We start from the raw sequence: 20,868 nt of genomic DNA on the forward strand, positions 1-20,868 counted from the left end.
ATTATTTTTCATTTCGTATCACATAATATGGGAATGATGTCAACAATGGTGTTCTGAAGATTAACTTTTCTAATTGAACTTGTTTCTGCTCCGTTTTAAATTAATTTGATTTTAAAATATGCTACATTTGTCTCGTTGTTGTTAATGTCCGCCTTTTCGGAAATGCAATGTGAAAATCATATGTTAAATACTCGTCGATTGGCTAATAGCGTGGTATTGGCTGCAATGATCAATGAAAACCGCTGACGAAACAACCCGTATTATAAACACATTTTGAACAACACTTTCGGCAATCTGCGGATTATTTTTCTAGTTTTGGATAAAATACCAGGTCGGCGGGTGAAATGTAAATAAAACAAGAGCACCACCTTGTGGGTGAAGACCGCTAATCTATTTTCTTTTTAAAGGTGAAGGGACTCTCAATTTAAATCACAAAGGAGGGAGAGGTGGAGTGAAAGGGGGTGTATAGTGTGGGGGTAGTATAGTGTGGGGGGGTGTAAACATTTATTACATTATCTTCCAAAATGCGGGAAAATATGCAAAAAAAAAATTCGGGAGGGGGGGGGGGGATTCTTGGGTGCGATGGTTGTTGGACGGTATTTCAAAAATAAAATAATAAAAATAAATATTTGTATTATTTAACCGTTAAAAAATACTTGGGGGTGGGGGGGATAATGTGAGGGTGTGGTGGTCATTTGTGAGATGATCTTAAAAAAAAAATAGGGCGGGGGGGGGATTCGGGGGGAGGGGGGAGGGCACAGGGGATGGTTTGGGTGGAGTCTATTGTGGTATGTCAGGTAAGAGTAGTTTTGTCAAAGATTCAATCAAATCTAATCATAAATAAAGAAGTTATGGTAATTTTAGCAAAATTTAATAATTTTACCTTGAGAGTCAAGGTTATTCAAAGGTCAAGGTAAAATTCAACTTGCCAGGTACAGTAACCTCATGATAGCATGAAAGTATTTGAAGTTTGAAAGCAATAGCCTTGATACTTTAGAAGTAAAGTGAATCGAAACACAAAATTTAACCATATATTCAAAGTTACTAAGTCAAAAAAGGGCCATAATTCCGTAAAAAATGACAACCAGAGTTATGCAACTTGTCCTTTTACTGTCTCCTTATGATAGTTTGCGAGTGTTCCAAGTATGAAAGCAATATCTATGATACTTTAGGGGTAAAGTGGACCAAAACACAAACTTAACCAAATTTTCAATTTTCTAAGTATAAAGGGGCCATAATTCCGTCCAAATGCCAGTCAGAGTTCCATAACTTTGCCTGCACAGTCCCCTTATGATAGTTAATAAGTGTTGCAAGTATGAAAGCAATAGCTTTGATACTGTAGGAATAAAGTGGACCTAAACACAAAACTTAACCAAATTTTAAATTTTCTAAGTATAAAAAGGGCACAAAATTCTGTCAAAATGCCAGTCAGAGTTACATAACTTTGCCTGCACAGTTCCCTTATGATAGTTAGTCAGTGTTGCAAGTATGAAAGCAATTATTGAATAGCTTTGATACTTAAGGAATAAAATGGACCTAAACACAAAACTTTAAGTATAAAAAGGGCACATAATTCTGTCAAAATGAACGTCAGAGTTATCTAACTTTGCCTGCCCAGTCCCCTCATGTAGTAAGTAAGTGTACCAAGTTTGAATGCAATAGCATTGATACTTTCTGAGAAAAGTGGACCTAAACGCAAAACTTAATAAGACGCTGACGCCAACGCCGACGCCAACGCCGACGCCTAGGTGTTGACAATAGCTCATAATTTTTGTTCGAAAAATAGATGAGCTAAAAAACGAAAGTGACTTTAATTTTTATTTGTATTTCAGTCATTGAAATTCAGATTTAAATCTACAAGCAAGTCGGGCTAGTACTATGGGAATTTGAACAAGACCGAGTCAGATTTTACTAGCCTAAACATTTTTGTTAAAAATGCAGATAAACATAACATAAAACATCCAAAGAAGCATTCATTTATTCAATCTTTAGAATACAATACATATCTCTTATTAATTTCATCCTCATCCAAGTTAGCTTCCTCGTCATCTGAGCCAGCCTCTTTCGGATCCTGAAATATGAAGAAATTAATTTCACACACGGATTTCAATCAAATCACAATTATAAATATATACATCAAGTTTAGGTAAAAAATTAGCAGAAATGTATCCCATATATCCATGTGAAAGAGAGAGCAAACCTGAACCACCAGAAAATATATAAGCAATTAAGTGCCAGGTTATTCTACAAAAAGCCAGTTGACAAATACGTCAATCACAGTTACCTCAGATTCGCATTCCTCAACAACGTTCTTGAATGACAACTGTTCGGCCATTACTCTTTGTGTCCCGAACGCAAAGCAAAACATTTATTTTACATTATAGTAATCCGGTAACCACAAAACCATGCGCTTTATGCGCAGTTATCCAATTATCGGCTGATTGCCCAGCACGTGTGCGCAGTGTGTTAAAACATAAGTGGCTGTTGATTTAAGCGGCTCAAAACTTTGTTTACAAATATTGAAAATGAAAGTGGAACTCGTTTTCTTTTTAATGAATTGTACAAGCATGTCGGGCTTGTAATATTGGATTTTCTACAGGCCCGAAAGAAAAAATACTAGTTTTTTGCTGTCGGACTAGTGCGAATTTCGACGACTGGACTATTTGTCAAAAAATAGGGTTGGGCGCTCCGGTAAAACAAATAATACAAAAATGCTGGCCTTATTGTATTAAATCTAAAATATTTTCGATTATTTGTAACATCGACCGAAACAGGTGACTCGAGGATAATTCATTACTCAAACTTGACTTCTCAGTTCTCGCTCTCTTGTTGAGTCGCCTTTGTTGTTTTTGATGTTACAGTATCATTATAGCATTACTTGTTAAACAGAACATTTAAGTTAAATATAGAGCTAGTATAAATTCTAATAGATTCTAAATGCTGTTATCCAACAAAATTTGTCCTTGACCTTTTCATGTATTGATACTATTTTACCAACTTTAGACTAAACTAAACTATTATGTCTAGAAAATCGATTTCAATCAAGACACGTGAGACACATTTCATTCATGGTTTTGGCCTTTACGAGGAAATCTTTAAGCTGTAGGTTTGTTCCCATACATGCTCAAACTTTGAGTTTGAGTCAAAGCATTACAAAGACCTATAAAATACAGGTCTTTGGCTTGAAGGAGAAGAACGTATTTTTTCGTAAGGGTACGTTTGATAAAGATTTTTCAAAGCAATGAGCATAAACTACAAACTTTCCAGGTATCACTGTGGCATAAAAATTGTGTAATTTTTTAATGTAAAGCAAATACAAAATATTAAACTTTGTTCGAAAAAAACACAACAATCATGAACTTTGCTATCAATGTCTGAATTATTTAAAAGGGGCATAACTGTGCTTGTTATATTTCTATGAACAAGGGAAACAATCTCAGTGTACATCATTAAAACAACCTTAAAGGGACTTGTACTCGTAATAGTGTGAATGTTACTTATATCGACATTCGCGCAATATTAATTCATTACGTAGTTTGTTAAAGCGACTTTTTGAAATCTCAGCATATATCAACAAATTAGTTGTGGTGATTTTTTTCTTCAGCTAGATCTTCTTAAACTCATAAGGGACCTTTTCACGGATGTTGGCATGTATTGAAGTTTGTCACTAAATGCTTTATATTGATAAATGTTAAAACATTTGATCTAAACAAGCTCCATTAAAAATTTAAAAAAGAAAAAAGCAACCCTCAACTGGGCTCGAACAACTGACAAACTTACCCCAAACTCCGCACATAGATTTGACTGGAAACAGCATAGCTTGATCTAATCACAGGAGTTTGAAATTCTATCCATATTTAGCTAATCTAATGGCTAAATAATAAAAAATAGAGCCCTATATAGCATATAGACTACATACTATATAGGGGTATATTTTTATTATTTAGCCATTAGATAATGAATAGCTTTGTGGATAGAATTTCAAACTCCTGTGACCAAATGTATGTGAGAGCAAGCAACGACAACTCTGCGTGGAGATTGAATCGTTTCGCGTTGCAAAGCTTTATAATTTTCAGGTTTTTAAATCGTCAAAAGATGCAGCAAATGGATATTTAAGAGCACTGTAAATGGTCAGTACATGTATGACCGTTTCCTCACAAATACATTACTACAATGAAAATTAAGGAATCTGAAACTTTTTTTAATTTTATCAATTTACCAAAACGTGAAAAGGCCCCTTTAAGTACACATCGAAATATACCTATCTTGAACGTAAGGCGGACATGATCTTCTATAAGCCTGAAAGACATTGGGTTGCATGTTGTTACTGCAACTATGAGTCGCGTTCTGGAAGAACTAGGCGTATGCAGTCCGCATTGGAAAATCCAAGACGAACTATTTTATGGTATTTTTGTTTGGAAAGAAGTCTATTCTTAGCGAAAATCTGGGTTAGGAGGACAGTTTTGTCCCTGATTAACTGTGTTGACTGCACAGGCGAATCTGAATCGACACTTTACACACATGCATTCATTAAGCCCTGTTTTCCAAAAAACAAGGCTACCGTAATCACGATCTGCAATAAGTCTCACCGACCTATGTCTGTACATCCATATCGATAACATTTTAAGGAGAAAATAAACAACCACAAAAAGGATGAGCGTGTTTCTAAAACGCGCCCTTGACGGGTATGGTCATATTTATGATATTGTGAAATATAGGGTCAATCCGGGTAAACTCGGACACTTTTCAGCTCTCATCAATAGCCATGTTTTCATAAGACCTACACAACGTTATATTTCGGACTATTAAAGGCTACCGAAAGCATCAAACGGTTTCTCTCGGATTTTATCGTTATGTGCAGACGTATCATTTGCGGATCTATTATAAATTTTAAGCAACTGTCGTAACCGCGGAACCTGAAAAACTCGGACGAGGAAGTTAATACTCGGACACGACGTGGAAAATTTCGGACACGTAGGGAAAAGTCGGACAAATGTAGGATTTCAAAAAAATCAATATAGGCTATCTCCAGTAATCACTCATTGTATAAGATGGTAACAGAAAGTTAATGGATACATACTGAAGTTAATGTCTCTAGCAGATATTCGAAACGATAATCCAACAAAACATTCTTGGTGGTGGTAAGTCTTACTAACATCTAACTAGCCCAACACAAATATCTACGCTATTAAGCAAATTCTGGTTAGCAAAATGCCACAACTACGTGGATTTTGCTTTCATTTTTTTATTTAGTTTATTTTTTCTTTTCTTTTCTTCCCTCTTCTCCTTAAGAGCTACAGCAGCTTTCTTCTCTGATATGATTTCTTCACTGGTTAGGAGACGGTGAGAGGTAATGGCAGTGCGCTTTTGAGGCGGATTTGACTTTGCGGGAGGTCCTGGGACAGAAACGCTGCCTCAATGGCTGCTGCCACTTCTGGAGATGACGGTACGACTCGGTTCGGACTGCCATCGGGTTGGCTGAGCTGCGGACTACCAAAAGCCACTTCGAAACATACTTGTTTGCATTTCATGTATTCACTAGCGGATCCAGGGGTGGGGCTTCCGACGCAGTCGCCCCCCCCCCCCTAACTCCCCCCCCCCCCCCTAACTCCCCCCCCCCCCCCAATCGAAAAAATCATCTCGGACCGTATGCTATTGAAATGATACCATTTATATTTGCTAAAATGACTTAACGGATCGTTTTATGGAACAAAACAAAATGTAGCTTTCATCAAAAACAGTACATAACTTAATGCATTTAACGAAATATCATGACCAAGATGTTTTAACATATTTTTACTCGGTTTGTATGTATGAATGTCTACGTCCCATGGCATTGATATTGTGTTAACTGTACAATTTAAACATTCGTACAACTAAGGTTCTTACCAGAGTACACGATATCACATCTGTGGAAATGAGATCCACCAGCTGTGTCGGATCACTGATGTCCAGGATTTGGGACAGTTCAGCATCAACATCTTCCGCGGTCTGAATTTTGTTATAAAATGTAAAGCATGATAAACATGAAAATATGTGTGTGTTTAAATGCTATTCCAGATGGAAAAATAATATTGTTTTAAGCTAACTACCGAAAAGACATATGTTTATTATGCGATGCTAAGAAAAGCAACACGAGACTTGGCTTGTCTCTAACAATACGGCCTAAAAATATTTTATCGTAAACTCGGCATTTAATAAAGGTCGTTATGTCTTGTTTCTACTATTATTAAGTATACGATACGTTTTTATAATACCATATATTCACCTTGGCTGGGTTATGTAGATTTTATAAAATCATAAGTTGATTCTGTTTACCTACAGGCAACAACGCGCTTGTCGACGGAGCAATGACCTCTCTAGCCGGTGCTTGAGTATCAGTCGGGATGCTTGGCGCGAAGGCAGAGCAATGGACTGCAATAGGATTCAGAGGATGAATCCCACATTCCCGGAACCCAATCTTGATGTTGGACGGAACCACTGCGTTATCCCAAGCAACGCGAAACAATGAGGGGGAATGACCACTTATTGACGAGGTTAAGTGCATTCTGTGTCAAGAACTCTGAACAGGCACTGTTGTAATACTTGTTCAGAGGTCCAAACACAGACCTGTCAAGTGGCTGAATCTAGTGGGTCGTGTGTGGCGGCAATGCGAGCACGTGGGCGTTCTACTCCATAGCGCACTGCAGCAACCCGAGCGTCTCGTGCGAGCTGTGCCCATCCAGAATGAGTAACTGGGGACGCTCTGGGCCAATAGCCGGCAGGAACATGCTGAGAAACAACCTCTCTCCAATATCGTCGGTCATCCATCCTTCCTTTACATAGAACCAGCGGGCACCAGGATGAGCGTCGGCGTTGTTAAATCCATGGAGAGATTTGCTCGTTTTCCCCTTAACACTGAACATTGGTGGCGCACGCTTCCCCCGAGCGTTGACGCACACCATCACCGTTGTATTTGTAGACCTGTTACTTGTTCTGGAAACACAGGGCATCTTTTTCCCAACTACTTGGACAGGATCGTGCTCAAAGAATTTTCCCAACTTATCGCAGTTCCACAGTCGTTGGGGTTTATCAGAAATGTCCAGCCCTTCAAGAAAAGTGCCTCAATTGGGAAGCGCTGAGGTACGTACAAGCTGGAGAAAAAAAAACGCCACTAATACAATATCGATGTGGTAAGAGGTGAAATCTTCAAAGAATTATTTTTTATTAATGGCAACATGAATTTAACGTGTAGTTTTTGTCTATAGGGCCAAAAAAAAGATTCTGTGTTTCGGGCAACCCGACCCTACCTAGCAGAACCCCGCCGATCCTAAAGTTTTTAAAGCCGAATTTTCCGTGAAATTTTAAGTCAATAGCGCTTTATTTTCATGGGAGGTATAAACGTATAAACGCATATGGCGTTCGGAAACATTGTCGAAAATGTCGGCAATTTTACGTGTTTTTCAACCAAAACTGCAAACATTCTGCGAATGTTTCGTGTTTTTGATGTTACGACTTCGTTCAATAAGTTACAAACGCATCTCCAATGCCACGAGCAGACATTCTCAAAAGTGTCGGACGTGACCGACGTTTAAGACAGGGCCGATTGAAAATGCTTTGGTGCCGATCCAAATGTCCCATTGATAATACAAGAGCAACAATACTTTTATTTTAAAGAATTAAAATCTGAAAATAAAAGAGAGCTTAAAATAAATATGAGCAGTAAACATTACGTCGTATTTTTTTTACATTCATAAAATGTTCCTGCGCATGCGCAGCTAAAACTTTGGTCATGTGTTTTCCATGTTTGAATCTCTCTCGAGTTTCTGATTGGTTGGAACTATTGCCACGTGACTGTAAGCGTTTTGGTCTAAAATGGACACGGAAGGTCGCCTATTCAAGGTCGACAGGTCATATTCGTTTTCAATATTTGATTCTCTCTCAAGTTTCTGATTGGTTGGAACTATTGCCATGCGACTGTATGCGTTTTGGTCTAAAATGGTCACGGAAGGTCGCCTATTCAAGGTCGACACATCATATTCGTTTTCAATCGTGGAATCATTTTCGAGTATCTCATTGGCTGGGACTATTGACACGTGACTGTAAGCGTGCACCAACGCCACTCGGCTATTGGATTTCTTCGTCGCTTTGAAATTGGAAAGGGTGTCATATTCGCTCTTCATAGCAGCCGGGCGGGAACGGGCAATGCTCGGCCAGTCATCCGGAACGTCCGATGGAGTGGCATATTCGCTGACGTCACTTATTTGGTAGCTTACATCACAGATATTGTAGTGCAGGGAATCTTTTGAATTAACGAGGGGGTCAGTTGATTCAGAAATGCCGTCGGATATGCTTGGTCGATGGTCCTCGTTCGCTTTCCTGTAAGACAAAAGCTCAGCATGATGTCGTTTATATTACATCATGTCAATGTACCTTGTAAAAGTTTCGAGTTTCTGTTAAGAACTAATTAAAATTCACACTCAAAGAAACTAAACTATAAGGCCAAAATGGCGGTATGTCATGTATTTGAATACACGTTAACACTTACTACAAAAATAGCGAATAGATGTTATTAATCTAAATGAGGATTCACAATATGCTAATTACATATTAATAATAAATAAAAATGAACCACGATTTGGGAAAACCGGGTTTAACGCATTTGCTGTCGAATCAGGCCAATCAGGGATGACACATTTCGCCTAAACTGGATTAACGTTAAGAAGATATGTTATTTAAACTGAAAAAAGTGTGAAATATTGTGCGGGCTTCACCCAGGCTTATCTGGCAATTAACTTTACGCAGATACATTAAACCCCGTTTTCCAAGAGCGCGGCTACAATAAATGAGACCATTCCGGGCATATGTATCGTCAGTAGCGAAAGGGCCCCATTCACTTTCAATTAATTACACCAGGACTTCCCATGGCTCAAAAATGTCTTAAGCCAAATTCACCTTGAAATTACAACATTCTTCTCTTTTTGGCTATTTTTAGGTTTTTATACACAAATCAGAAAATACCTTTTGATTTTACAGCAGACGAATACTGCGAATGCAACTGCGGTGGCAACTGCGACCCCAATGATTGTGACCGTTGATATAATAATGATGTTTTTCATCGTAGTTTTGCCTGTAAAAGATTCAAGCAACATGTTATTTTCTCGTATATATATTATTTCAGGTATAAGATATACTATTTATGATAATTCTTATACAATATATAATATATTTAAACAATATTATATTATTTAATATACATGTATAATATATTATATATAATATATATTCTCTGATATATAATATATAATATGTGATATACAATAATTAAAACATTTGTATATAATATTTAATATATAACATAAGTACACATTCGCCGTGACAAAATGGTATCCATCTAGCGATCTGATGGAGGGCCCGGGTTTGATCCTAGTGAGAATTCTATGAGTCCAGTCTGAAGGCACTAAGTCATGGTTCTACCCAGAACACTGACTCAAGATGCCCTATGCTGTTGATGCAATCGGTCATAAAGGAGAAAGCTGGAAGCGTAATTCTAGCATGTATACAAATACGATATTATTAACAGTTTTACGGTAATTATGATGATCTTATAATTATAATACAAAATGTGTAATACGTATAATTGAGTGAAACAAATAAACGTACAATATTAATGCGATAAAGGATTCGAATAACATAAATGCACAAGACAAGACAAGACAAGACAATTTATTTTGTAAATAAAGGCCACCGGCCCAAAATACAATATACAGACATGTCATATTTAACATGCATGAGTTGTGAATAGTTTTATGTTTAAACTTTTCGCATTAACATATATATAAATAATACAATTTTCTTCAATGTAAGATCATTTTTTGTTTTCATCAGATTAATAAAATCTATTTCTTCTCTGTTTCCTGTATACCAAGAAAAAAGGTGAATGTTACGTTCTTCGTGAAATTTAGAACAATAAAAAAATACATGAAATTCGTTTTCAATGACACGTGTGTTTTCTACATTTAGACAATGTATACAATATCGAAGACCATGCTCTATACCAAGATGTCGTCCAGTTTCAATAAGAAACTTGTGGTTGGAACATCTGAACTTTGCAAATGCTTTTCTATAAAAGAATGGTATTTTAAGCGAAAGATATTTTTCTGGTTCAAGCAATGATTTATACATTCTATATGTTTCACATCTAGACGAGTCGAATAAACTCCCTGACCATTTTTGCGTGTTACAACAAATAAGGCGATCTTTAAACAGTTGTAAAAATACATCAACATTGCCAACATCTTGATACACCCAGACATAACCAAATCCATAATTAAATAACAGATTTTTTACAGAAGTAGCCCAATTTGTCCTTCCGATTTCATCCTGGCGTTTTAACATATTATAACAATTTTTTGGATATCTATGCAATGGCATATGAATAAGTTTACACCAGTATTTAACACACTTGAAATGATATTCTACACATAATTCTAATCTACCAACCTCCCCTAGGGCCATGCAATTGTTTGTTGACCTATTCAAACCAATAAAATCTTTGCAAAATTGAGCCTGGACTTGTTCTATATTTTCAGAAAGGGTATGACCCCAAATTTCAGCCCCGTATAAAAGGATCGGCTTAACCATTGAATCAAAAAGTTTAAAATACTCTTGAATGTCAAATTTTCCAAAATAGCCTTGGCAACTTTTTATGGCATTAATAGATTTTTTTGCTTGCATTGCCAACTTAGCTTTAGCCTTGGACCAACTTAATTTAGGAGTAAACAGTAGACCCATGTACTTGTACACTGACGTGACATTTACATGCTTTCCATTATAGAACCAATTTTCATATGACCGCAATGGGCCACCATTTCTAAATACAATTATTTCGGTTTTCTTTTCATTAACAGTCATGCCACTCATTCGACAAAAATCAGAAATACCATTTAATTGACGCTGTAGTTCAATAGCCGTTTCAGAGCAACTCGCAACATCATCGGCAAATAATATACATTGTATATTTGGTATGTCATCCGTAATAAAAATTCCTTGATGACCCTAGTCACGCAGGTAAAGGGATAACTCATTTATGAATAAATTAAAAATGATCGTGCTAGTTACGTCCCCTTGTCTTGTGCCAATGTTACACCTAAAATCAGTGGTAACATTGTTATTTATGACTCGCACGCGACTCCGTAAATTAGAGTACATAGAGACAAGGACATTATAAAGTTTTCCTTTTAAACCTATTTTCTGCATTATGTCAAATAGTTTATGGTGCAATATACCATCATAAGCCCTTTGAAAATCAACGTATAATACATAAAACCTTCCTCCTGGCTTAGTTATATATTTTTGTACCATGCTTTGTAATACGAATATGTTATCAATTGTAGAATAACCTTTCCGAAAACCTGATTGCGACTCATCTAGTTTGCCAAATTCTTCGGCCCAAGTACACAATCGTGAATTAACAATATTTCCAAATATTTTATACATTACATTTATTAAAGAAATACCTCTATAATTTGTCGGTTCCAGTTTAGAACCGCATTTGTGTAAGGGAACAATAATGCTTTCGCTCCACATGTCAGGAAAACACCTGTATTAAGAATATGATTAAAAAGAGAGCAAAATACTGGACATATAACATTAGCCGTGTTTTTATAAAACTCTGCCCCTATACCATCAAACCCCTGCGCCCTTCCCATTTTTAATTTATTAATACTTCTCATTATTTCTTCTTGTGTGATAGGACTATTTAGAACTAAATCATATTCAGGTAATGCAGCTTCTTCAGAAGTTGCAATCATGAGCATATTTTCTCGATATAATAAGTGATTAAAATAATTTAACCAATCACTTTGTTTGATTTGTTGCTGATAACTACAATGTGAAGCTTTTTTATAATTTGCACTTTTAATTGTTTGCCAAAATAAATTTGGATTACTACGTGCTTGGCATAGCCTATTTCTCATATTGTGTTGGAAAATATCCTTCTTGTTTTTACACATTTCTTTAAAATTTCTTTTTTCGTTTATGTAAATTTGCAAATCCCCCCTTGAGCTTGTGACCCGGAATTTTCTCAAAGCTTTATATTTACAATATTTCAAATTATCACATTCATTATCCCACCATGGTGTATCTTGCCGTTCATAAACGTTACGTTGTTTGGTTCTATTATGGACTTTCATGTTTTCTGCAGCAGTTTTATAAAGTGATACTATTGTTTGAAGAGCCTGGTTCATATCTACAGTAATTTGATGAAAAATGTTGTCTTTGCATAAGTTATACATATTAACAAAAGTCTCAATAAATCTATCCCTAAGCGTATCATTCCATTTAAATTTATCAAGTTTAATATTATCATCAGTGATGTTACTTTGAATGCTACGGGAAGAAGGTAAATCAACATTCCTGTTGCTATTTTTTCTATGAAAAATCATAGTAGCGCATATAGGGAAATGGTCAGATTCATCAAAGGATAAAATATTAAACTTCGTAACAAATTGAAATAAATCAGTTGAAATAATGTGATAATCAACTAAACTCGCTCCATTTTGTGTAATGCATGTAAACTCACCATCAGGGTCACCAGTAACACGCCCATTGAGTATATGAATTCCATGAGCACAGCAGAGTTCTAATAAAGTATGCCCGAATGAATTATAAATATTATCCTTATTATTTCTCGGCATCTCAAAATCATCTGTAGTGTAGTCTACCTCTGAATTAAAAATAAAGTCAATGTTATCTGCAGGAATGTAGTCCAGCATAGTTTTAGTCCTAGCATTTAGATCACCTGCAAGATATAACATACAATCGGGATATATATTTTTTAACAATAAGAGCTTTTCGTCGATATAAGTAATTCCGTTTGTATCATCTCTGTGTTCGTATATCGGTGACCCTTCTGGCGAGACATATGCAATGTACAAAATAATATCAGATGGACAATTGAAACAGCTCACTTTCAAATAAAGTACAACACAATCAATAAAATCCGAACAAATTCGTGTAACTAAGCCATCTTTTGTTAAGTGACTTTTTACAAAAACTGAAATACCTCCACTATTACGTAAAGCATTATTTTGCCTAACTCTGACATTATCAAAGCAACAATATCCTTCTAATAAATCATTAAACTGTCCGCTAATATCTCCCCACGTCTCTAGTAAACCCAGAATATCGAAATTTGTTAAGACATTTAAAACAAAACAGTTATTTACAAACTTCTTTAACCCGCACACATTCCACGTGCAAATATTTATGTTTATTTTTGGGCCTTGACCCACTTCCTAGTCAACACCAGTTGCATCGCCCTCCAAAAGAAAGTCCGTCTCCGATTGGCTATCCCCATCTGCTCCATGGTCACGTGATATATTGCTGTCAACACGTCCCGATTCATGTTGACCACTTTGCCGGTTATTCCCCTCTGCTCCATGGTCACGTGATATATTTCTGTCGACACGTCCTGATTCATGCTGACCACATTGCTGGCGATCAGCGTTGCGTGACTGTCCATATTGTCTCACTCCACGAATTCGGCAAGAGTTATTCGGTGGCGGGATTTGCTGGTGTCGATCCGCGCTATGTACCCGTGAATTGCCTATACGCTCGACCGATTGTGTTACTTCATTAAACTTGTACACGTCTCCGTCAATTACAAGTTTATCGAAGCGTAGCGATGCAAATTTTCCCTCGTTTCTGGCCGTGACTAGTTTATGCGACAATTGTCTTCTGTGTAATTGGACTCTTTCAGTAAAGTCCTCTCGTACTGAGAATTGTGATTGTGCAGTTAGAGTTTGACGCGCCGTTTTAAGAATCGTCTCTCGATCCTTATATCTGGAAAATTTCGCAATTATTGGGCAGTTGTCTAATCGCTGACTTCCAACCCTATGCGCCCTTTCAATCTCAACATCATGCATATCTGTCAGCCCAAGTGTGTTTGAAATAAAGTGTCGCACCTTCTGTTCAGTTTCTTCCCAGCTCTCACTCACACGCCCATTAAGGTTCATGTAAAGTCCCAAAATGACCCCATATAGATGAAATTTTAAAATATAAAAATGATCAGTTATACCCAAAATAAGTTAATGAAATTTACATATGGTTGCAATAATCACATTTTTATTCCATATATGTACACAATTAAAAAAAACACTCACAAATGGTAGTAATAATGTAATTATTATCAAAAATATTGCAACGTATGGCAAATTCTCAATTTCATTAAAAAAACACAAATGCACCAAATAAAAACACCAACAGTATACGCAAGTTATATGTAAGGTACTCCGAGCATTGAATTGCGTCAATACAGCCCCACAAAGACACTATGCGTATTTCAAAATGAACATGTCAATGCCATGAGTCGCTATTTATAGATTTTGGAAAAATACTAACTTTCTGCGCGCATAGCATGCGATCAATAAGAGTTATGATCTTATAAAATAAAATTAATGAAAATATATCATTTTCATAATATCTCCATAACAATGACACTTACTTGAAACGCACTATTTGAAAAGAATCTTGATATAATTGACTCTCCTCCCGATTTAATTTCATCGGTCGTCCATCTTGGTCAGAAATGTGTATTGATTCGTATTTGCGAATTTGTTAAATATTGCTTATATTAAATATTTACTTTATAACATAACTTGAAATTACCTCATAAACAAATTATACAAATTTTAGAACAAACGGATCGTGAGTAATTTATCCATGATCGATTTTGAAACGAAATATTTTTCGAATATACTTCCGGCAAATAATGGCTTCCTGAACAAGTAAACATGACAAGACAATAACAAATGCACTTTTTCATCGATGACAAGGTTTTTATAGAAATGTAAGTGTTCAGTTGGTTTAATATGTGCGTGTGCCCAACATTTGTATAATTCATTTTTCCGATCCCACAAATATTATGCCTAGATCGTTAATTGAAATATTGTTATGTCGACTTCCTTGAAACCGGATGTTTTATGCCCCACATGTTTAATTAACGTGTATGGAGTTCGAGATGTGACATAAACATGTTGTAATTTGTTTTAAGGTAGCCAATTAGTCGTCTTTCCGAGTCCTATATATTTCAAATGAACAATCAAAGTGTTTTCCCTTTTGGTAATATAGTTTATTTTTTGTAATTGTGTCATTTTGTGACTATAATGAGTACTGTATTGCGAGAAAATAAGTAATTTTGAAAATGAAGGTTCACTGGTAAGTCCACCATACTTAAAGTAGTTCCCAATTATTGTGTTAACTTTGACATTTTTTTTATGTTTTTCTTTTCCTTATTTAAGGATTGTTGGTGTGTGTTGTGTGGACTTTTCATTTGTAGTACCTAACATTAAGTGTATACAATATTTTGACCAAAGGAATTTGTTCAATTTAACTCCGTTTGTTATTTTGATAATTTCATGCATGCGCTGTATATTTCTTCAAAAGCAACATTTTGTATCATATCTTTTTTTATTAGCATTTTCTTATATGTTCTACAAGTGTTTACGAGGCTATTGACTTATAAATTGAATTTATTGCCATAATATTTATTGAAGTATTTCTATGTGAAGAATACGCCTTTTTACACTTTACATGAACCTTAACACCGAGAAAACGTAAATTGTTTCTGCGTGAATGACCCTCGAGACGATCTAATTTGGATGACACATTTGAAAGCTCCTGTTTCATACTCATATTCTCCTGTCGTAACTGCTCATTTTCGTTTTTCAATATGTTCACAGTGTTACTAATATCGTTTATTTTTACTGTTTATAGATGAGAGATCATTTTTCAATTCCAATTTCATTTCACGTAAAAAATTCATTACCTCAGAATCATTGTCCGTTTTGTTTGATCTAGTTCTTGAGGTTCGTTGTGATGACTGCGGCGGCGGCGGCGGTGTTTCCGACGCAGGTACCTGAGCAAACGATAGCGTTTGCTGTCTGGTGTTCTTTGTGACCGGTCCTGGATTTTTTCCACATCTCCACCCAGTAGTGTTAATAACGAGAGGGCAATTGCAAGCCGCAAAACTACACTAACGCACTGCCTTTTAACACACAAAACACGCAGTTTAAATCCAGTTTTAAACGGCATTGAGAACAGTCCTATTCTTATCCGGTACAGTCCGATATCTATCCCCATTTTCGCTAAATTTGCTAAAATTTAACAGAGCACAAAAACACGTGCAGCCATTATCAAGGGACACAACTCTAGATTTAGAATAAAACAACATTCTATCTGCGATTGCAAATTTCGGCAATTCGCTATATTGTACAGTTATATATATATAATAGTATATATTAATAGACTCGCTCTGGGAAAACGGGGTTTAATGCATGTGTCTTCATATGTTAATCTGGGGCGACACTTAACGCAAATGTATTGAGTCCAGTTTTTCCCAAACGAGTTTAAATTTAATACGTAACGTCTACGATTTAAAAGAAAGAATATAATTATATGTTTGTAGATATATAATAAGAAAAGTTTCTTAATTATATTGCGACATTGTTCCAAAAATTAAAAGAAATAAGTAAAAACTTGAAAAGTAAATAAACTTCTTGCCTAAAATCAAGCAGAAAAATTCCTCCTGAAACACTGGTTTATTTTGATGTTAATCTCTGTATCTATGACAGTTGAATGACTTTACCACGAAACAAACTTCTTTATACATGTACCCAACTGAGACGTAATATTGTTAACCAATTAACGTATGTCTACCGCCGTTGGTAGTTTTGAGTGAAAAATTAAAATGATCTGTTCACAGTTTTCTCCCGTGACACTCTGAGTAAAATCTGACAGTTGAATGGGGCCCGCTAACGGCTCCATCAAAACAGGTGCTAAATATGTTAGTTAAAAAACTTAATCAATTATTATCATGGAAGTACACACTAACGGCTTTCAAATATCGAAGTTTTTAACACCAATTAAATGAAATAAAATTATAGTTTCCCTTTGTCATGTAAAGATAATTAAATAAATGATATTTATGTTATTTTTATGACTTAATATTAAACACATTCTGACATTACCGGGGTATGTGAAATGCTGAACTTAACTGTATTTTTGAGCTTTTATATGCTGATGTTGCTTACATATAAAGTTAATATATCGGTATTCGTATGCGCTTCATTATACGAAACAAGCACTATTGTTTACCACCACAACAACCAACACTTGTCTGGTACATATTTTGTTATTTATCGGAATGTCTATACATGTAATACTTATTCCACATACGCATAGTATGGGAGTATTCAAATTGGTCACAAGTCGTTAGACAAGTTCAAAGCATAACTAATTAATCGCATTAATTATACAATACTGGTGTTGGATTGCCAAATGCCTAGTAGAAAGTACATTTCTTTTGAATAATTTTATAGTAGTTTTAAATAAAAAGTTTAACTTTATTATATACAATACAAACACGTGTTCTTGACTACGAACAACTAAACATGAAAAATTGAAATTATCTAATGATAAAACAATCAATTGCCTGCCCTCTTGACATATTTTTCAAAAGTTGTAATGTCAAATTATATATGTGTTCTAAAACTGCTTTATGTGATAACATATGAGTTCTCGGTCTAAAGAAAGCACACGATGGTGCTGCTCAACACAGTGAAGGAAATCAACGAGCGTCTGTGACAACTTTTGGCTTTTGGCATTCACTGAGAGCGTAGGTGTCACATTCTGGCTTGTGGCATTCACTGAGAGGGTCGGTGACACATTCTGGCTTGTGGCATTCACTGAGAGCATAGGTGTCACATTCTGGTTGTGGCATTCACTGAGAGCGTAGGTGTCACATTCTGACTTGTGGCATTCACTGAGAGGGTCGGTGACATATTCTGGCTTGTGGCATTAACTGAGAGCGTAGGTGTCACATTCTGGCTTGTGGAATTCACTGAGAGCGTGGGTGTCACATTCTGGCTTGTGGCATTCACTGAGAGCGTCGGTGTCACATTCTGGCTTGTGGCATTCAATGAGAGCGTCCGTGATTCATTCTGGATTGTGGCATTCACTGAGAGCGTCGGTGTCACATTCTGGCTTGTGGCATTCACTGAGAGAGTTGGTGTCACATTCTGGCTTGTGGCATTCACTGAGAGGGTCGGTGACATATTCTGGCTTGTGGCATTCAATGAGAGCATCCGTGACACATTCTGGCTGTGGCATTCACTGAGAGCGTCCGTGTGACATTCTGGCTGTGGCATTCACTGAGAGCGTCCTTGCAACAGTTTGGCTGAGGCATTTACTGAGAGCGTCGGTGTCACATTCTGGCTTGTGGAATTCACTGAGTGCGTCCTTGCAACATTCTGGCTTGTGGCATTCACTGAGAGCGTCGGTGTCACCTTCTGGCTTGTGGAATTCACTGAGAGCGTCGGTGACACATTTTGGGTTGTGAAATTCACTGAAAGCGTCCGTGACACTTTCTGGCTTGTGCAATTCACCGAGAGCGTCGGTGACACATTTTGGGTTGTGGCATTCACTGAGAGCGTCCATGACACATTTTTGCTGTGGCATTCACTGAGAGCGTCGTTCACACATTTTGGCTGTGACATTTACTAAGAGCAACCGTGACACATTCTGGCTGTTGCATTTACTGAGAAAGTCGGTGACACATTTTGGCTAGTTGCATTCACTGAGAGCGTCGGTGACACATTTTTGCAGTGGCATTCACTGAGAGCGTCGTTGACACATGGCTGTGACATTTACTGAGAGCAACCGTGACACTTTCTGGCTTTTGCATTTACTGAGAGAGTCGGTGACACATTCTGGCTGTGGCATTCACTGAAAGCGTCGGTGACACATTCTGGCTGTGGCATTCACTGAGAGCGTCGGTGACACATTCTGGCTGTGGCATTCACTGAGAGCGTCGGCGAAATATATTGGTTTAAGGCATTCACTGAGAGAGTCGGTGACACATTTTGGCTTATGGCATTCACTGCGAGCGTCGGTGACACATTTTGGCTGTGACATTCACTGACAGCGTCGGTGACACATTTAGGCTTGTGGCATTCACTAAGAGTGTCGGTGACACATTTTGGCTGTGGCATTCACTGAGAGCGTCGAGAACACAATTTGGCTAGTGGCATTCACTGAGAGCGTCGGTGACACATTTTGGCTTGTGACATTCACTGACAGCGTCGGTGACACATTTTGGCAGCAGAATTCACTGAGAGCGTCGGTGACACATTCTAGCTTGTGGCATTCACTAAGAGTGTCGGTGACACATTTTGGCTTGTGGCATTAACTGAGAGCGTCGGTTACACATTATTGTTTGTGGCATTCACTGAGAGCAACCGTGACACATTCTGGCTTGTGGAATTCACTGAGAGCGTCGTTGACATATTCTGGCTTGTGACATTCACTGAGAGCGTCGGTGATATAAATTGGCTTGTGGCATTCACTTAGAGCGTCTGTGACACATTGTGGCTTGTGGCATTTACTGAGAGCAACTGTGACACATTCTGGCTGTGGCATTCACTAAGAGCGTCGGTGACACATTCTGGCTTGTGGCATTCACTGAGAGGGTCCTTGCAACATTCTGGTTGTGTCATTTACTGAGAGCGTCGGTGTCACATTTTGGCTTGTGGAATTCACTAAGAGCGTCGGTGGCACATTTTGGGTTGTGACATTCACTGAGAGCATCAGTGACACATTCTTGCTTGTGGCATTCACTGAAAGCAACCGTGACACATTTTGGCTTGTGGCATTCACTGAGAGCGTCGTTAACACATTCTGGCTTGTGGCATTCTCTGAGAGCGTCGGTGGAATATATTGGCTTGTGGCATTCACTGAGAACGTATGTGACACATTCTGGCTTGCGGCATTCACTGAGAGCAACCGTGACACATTCTGGCTTGTTGCATTCACTGAGAGCGTCGGTGACACATTTTGGCTTTTGACATTCACTGAGAGCGTCGGTAACACATTCTGGCTTTTGACATTAGCTGAGAGCAACCGTGACACATTCCGGCTTGTGGCATTCACTGAGAGCGTCGGTGACACATTCTGGCTTGTGGCATCCACTGAGAGCGTCGGTAAAATATATTTGCTTGTGGCATTTACTGAGAGCGTCGGTGACATATTCTGGTTTTGGCATTCACTGTCAGAAACCATGACAGATTCTGGCTTGAGGCATTCACTAAGAGCATCGGTGACATATTCTGGATTTTGGCATTCACTGAGAGCGTCGGTGACACATTTCGGCTTGTGGCATTCACTGAGAGCAACCGTGACACATTCTGGCAGTGGCATTCACTGAGAGCGTCGGTGACACATTTCGGTTTGTGGCGTTCACTGAGAGCAATCGTGACACATTCGGGCTGTGGCATTCAATGAGAGTGTCGGTGACACATTCTGGCTTGTGGCATTCAATGAGAGTGTCGATGTCAAATTATGACTGTGTTATTTACTGAGAGCGTCGGTGAAACATCTTGGCTGTGACATTCACTGAGAACATCGATGAAGTTATCGGCGTGTGATATTTACTGAGAGCGTCGGTTACCCATTTTGGCTGGGGCATTCACTGAGAGCGTCGTTGACATATTTTTTCTGTGGCATTTTCTGAGAGCGTCGGTGACACATTTGGGATGTTGCATTTACTGAGAGCGTCGGTGACACATTTTGGCTTGTGGCATTCACTGAGAGCGTCCGTGACACATTTTGGCTGGTGGCATTCACTGAGAGCGTCGTTGACACATTTTAGCTGTGGCATTCACTGAGAGCAGCCGTGGCATATTCTGGCTTGTGGCATACACTGAGCGTCGTTGACACATTCTGGCTTGTGGCATTCACTGAGAGCGTCGGTGACACAGTTTGGCATGTGGCATTCACTGAGACCGTCGGTGACACATTTTGGCTTGTGGAATTCACTGAGAACGTCCGTGA

General features: G+C 37.7%; 1 protein-coding gene and 1 pseudogene across 3 annotated transcripts; both read right to left on the reverse strand.

Annotated features, from left to right (window-relative positions):
• LOC127835260 (ultra-long-chain fatty acid omega-hydroxylase-like) overlaps positions 1-5,990 on the reverse strand; it is a 35,671-nt pseudogene extending 29,681 nt beyond the window's left edge.
• A 1,643-nt stretch (positions 5,991-7,633) lies between these two features.
• Positions 7,634-16,468, reverse strand: LOC127835322 (uncharacterized). Of its 3 annotated transcripts, none has more exons than XM_052361688.1 (3): positions 15,809-16,468; positions 9,001-9,109; positions 7,634-8,358 (listed from the first exon to the last, which is right to left on the reverse strand). In XM_052361688.1, exons 2-3 carry the CDS (start codon positions 9,096-9,098, stop codon positions 7,770-7,772), a joined length of 687 nt encoding a protein of 228 aa, XP_052217648.1. In that variant the 5' UTR covers positions 9,099-9,109; positions 15,809-16,468; the 3' UTR covers positions 7,634-7,769. The 3 variants fall into 3 exon arrangements, with proteins under 3 accessions (XP_052217648.1, XP_052217656.1, XP_052217659.1); XM_052361696.1 differs by lacking the exon at positions 15,809-16,468 and adding an exon at positions 14,486-15,166; XM_052361699.1 differs by lacking the exon at positions 15,809-16,468 and adding an exon at positions 13,046-13,498.
• Between the last annotated feature and the right edge of the window lie 4,400 nt (positions 16,469-20,868).

Source organism: Dreissena polymorpha, chromosome 1, assembly GCF_020536995.1.
Source record: "Dreissena polymorpha isolate Duluth1 chromosome 1, UMN_Dpol_1.0, whole genome shotgun sequence".
Classification (NCBI taxonomy): domain Eukaryota; kingdom Metazoa; phylum Mollusca; class Bivalvia; order Myida; family Dreissenidae; genus Dreissena; species Dreissena polymorpha.

What these genes read in the sequence shown, in the direction of transcription:
- LOC127835322 (XM_052361688.1), bottom strand. Translation starts at nt 9,098, where the DNA reads ATGAAAAACATCATTATTATATCAACGGTCACAATCATTGGGGTCGCA. An exon ending in GTCTGCTGTAAAATCAAAAG is followed by an intron (nt 8,359 to 9,000) that starts GTATTTTCTGAT and finishes TTTGTCTTACAG; the next exon opens with GAAAGCGAACGAGGACCATC.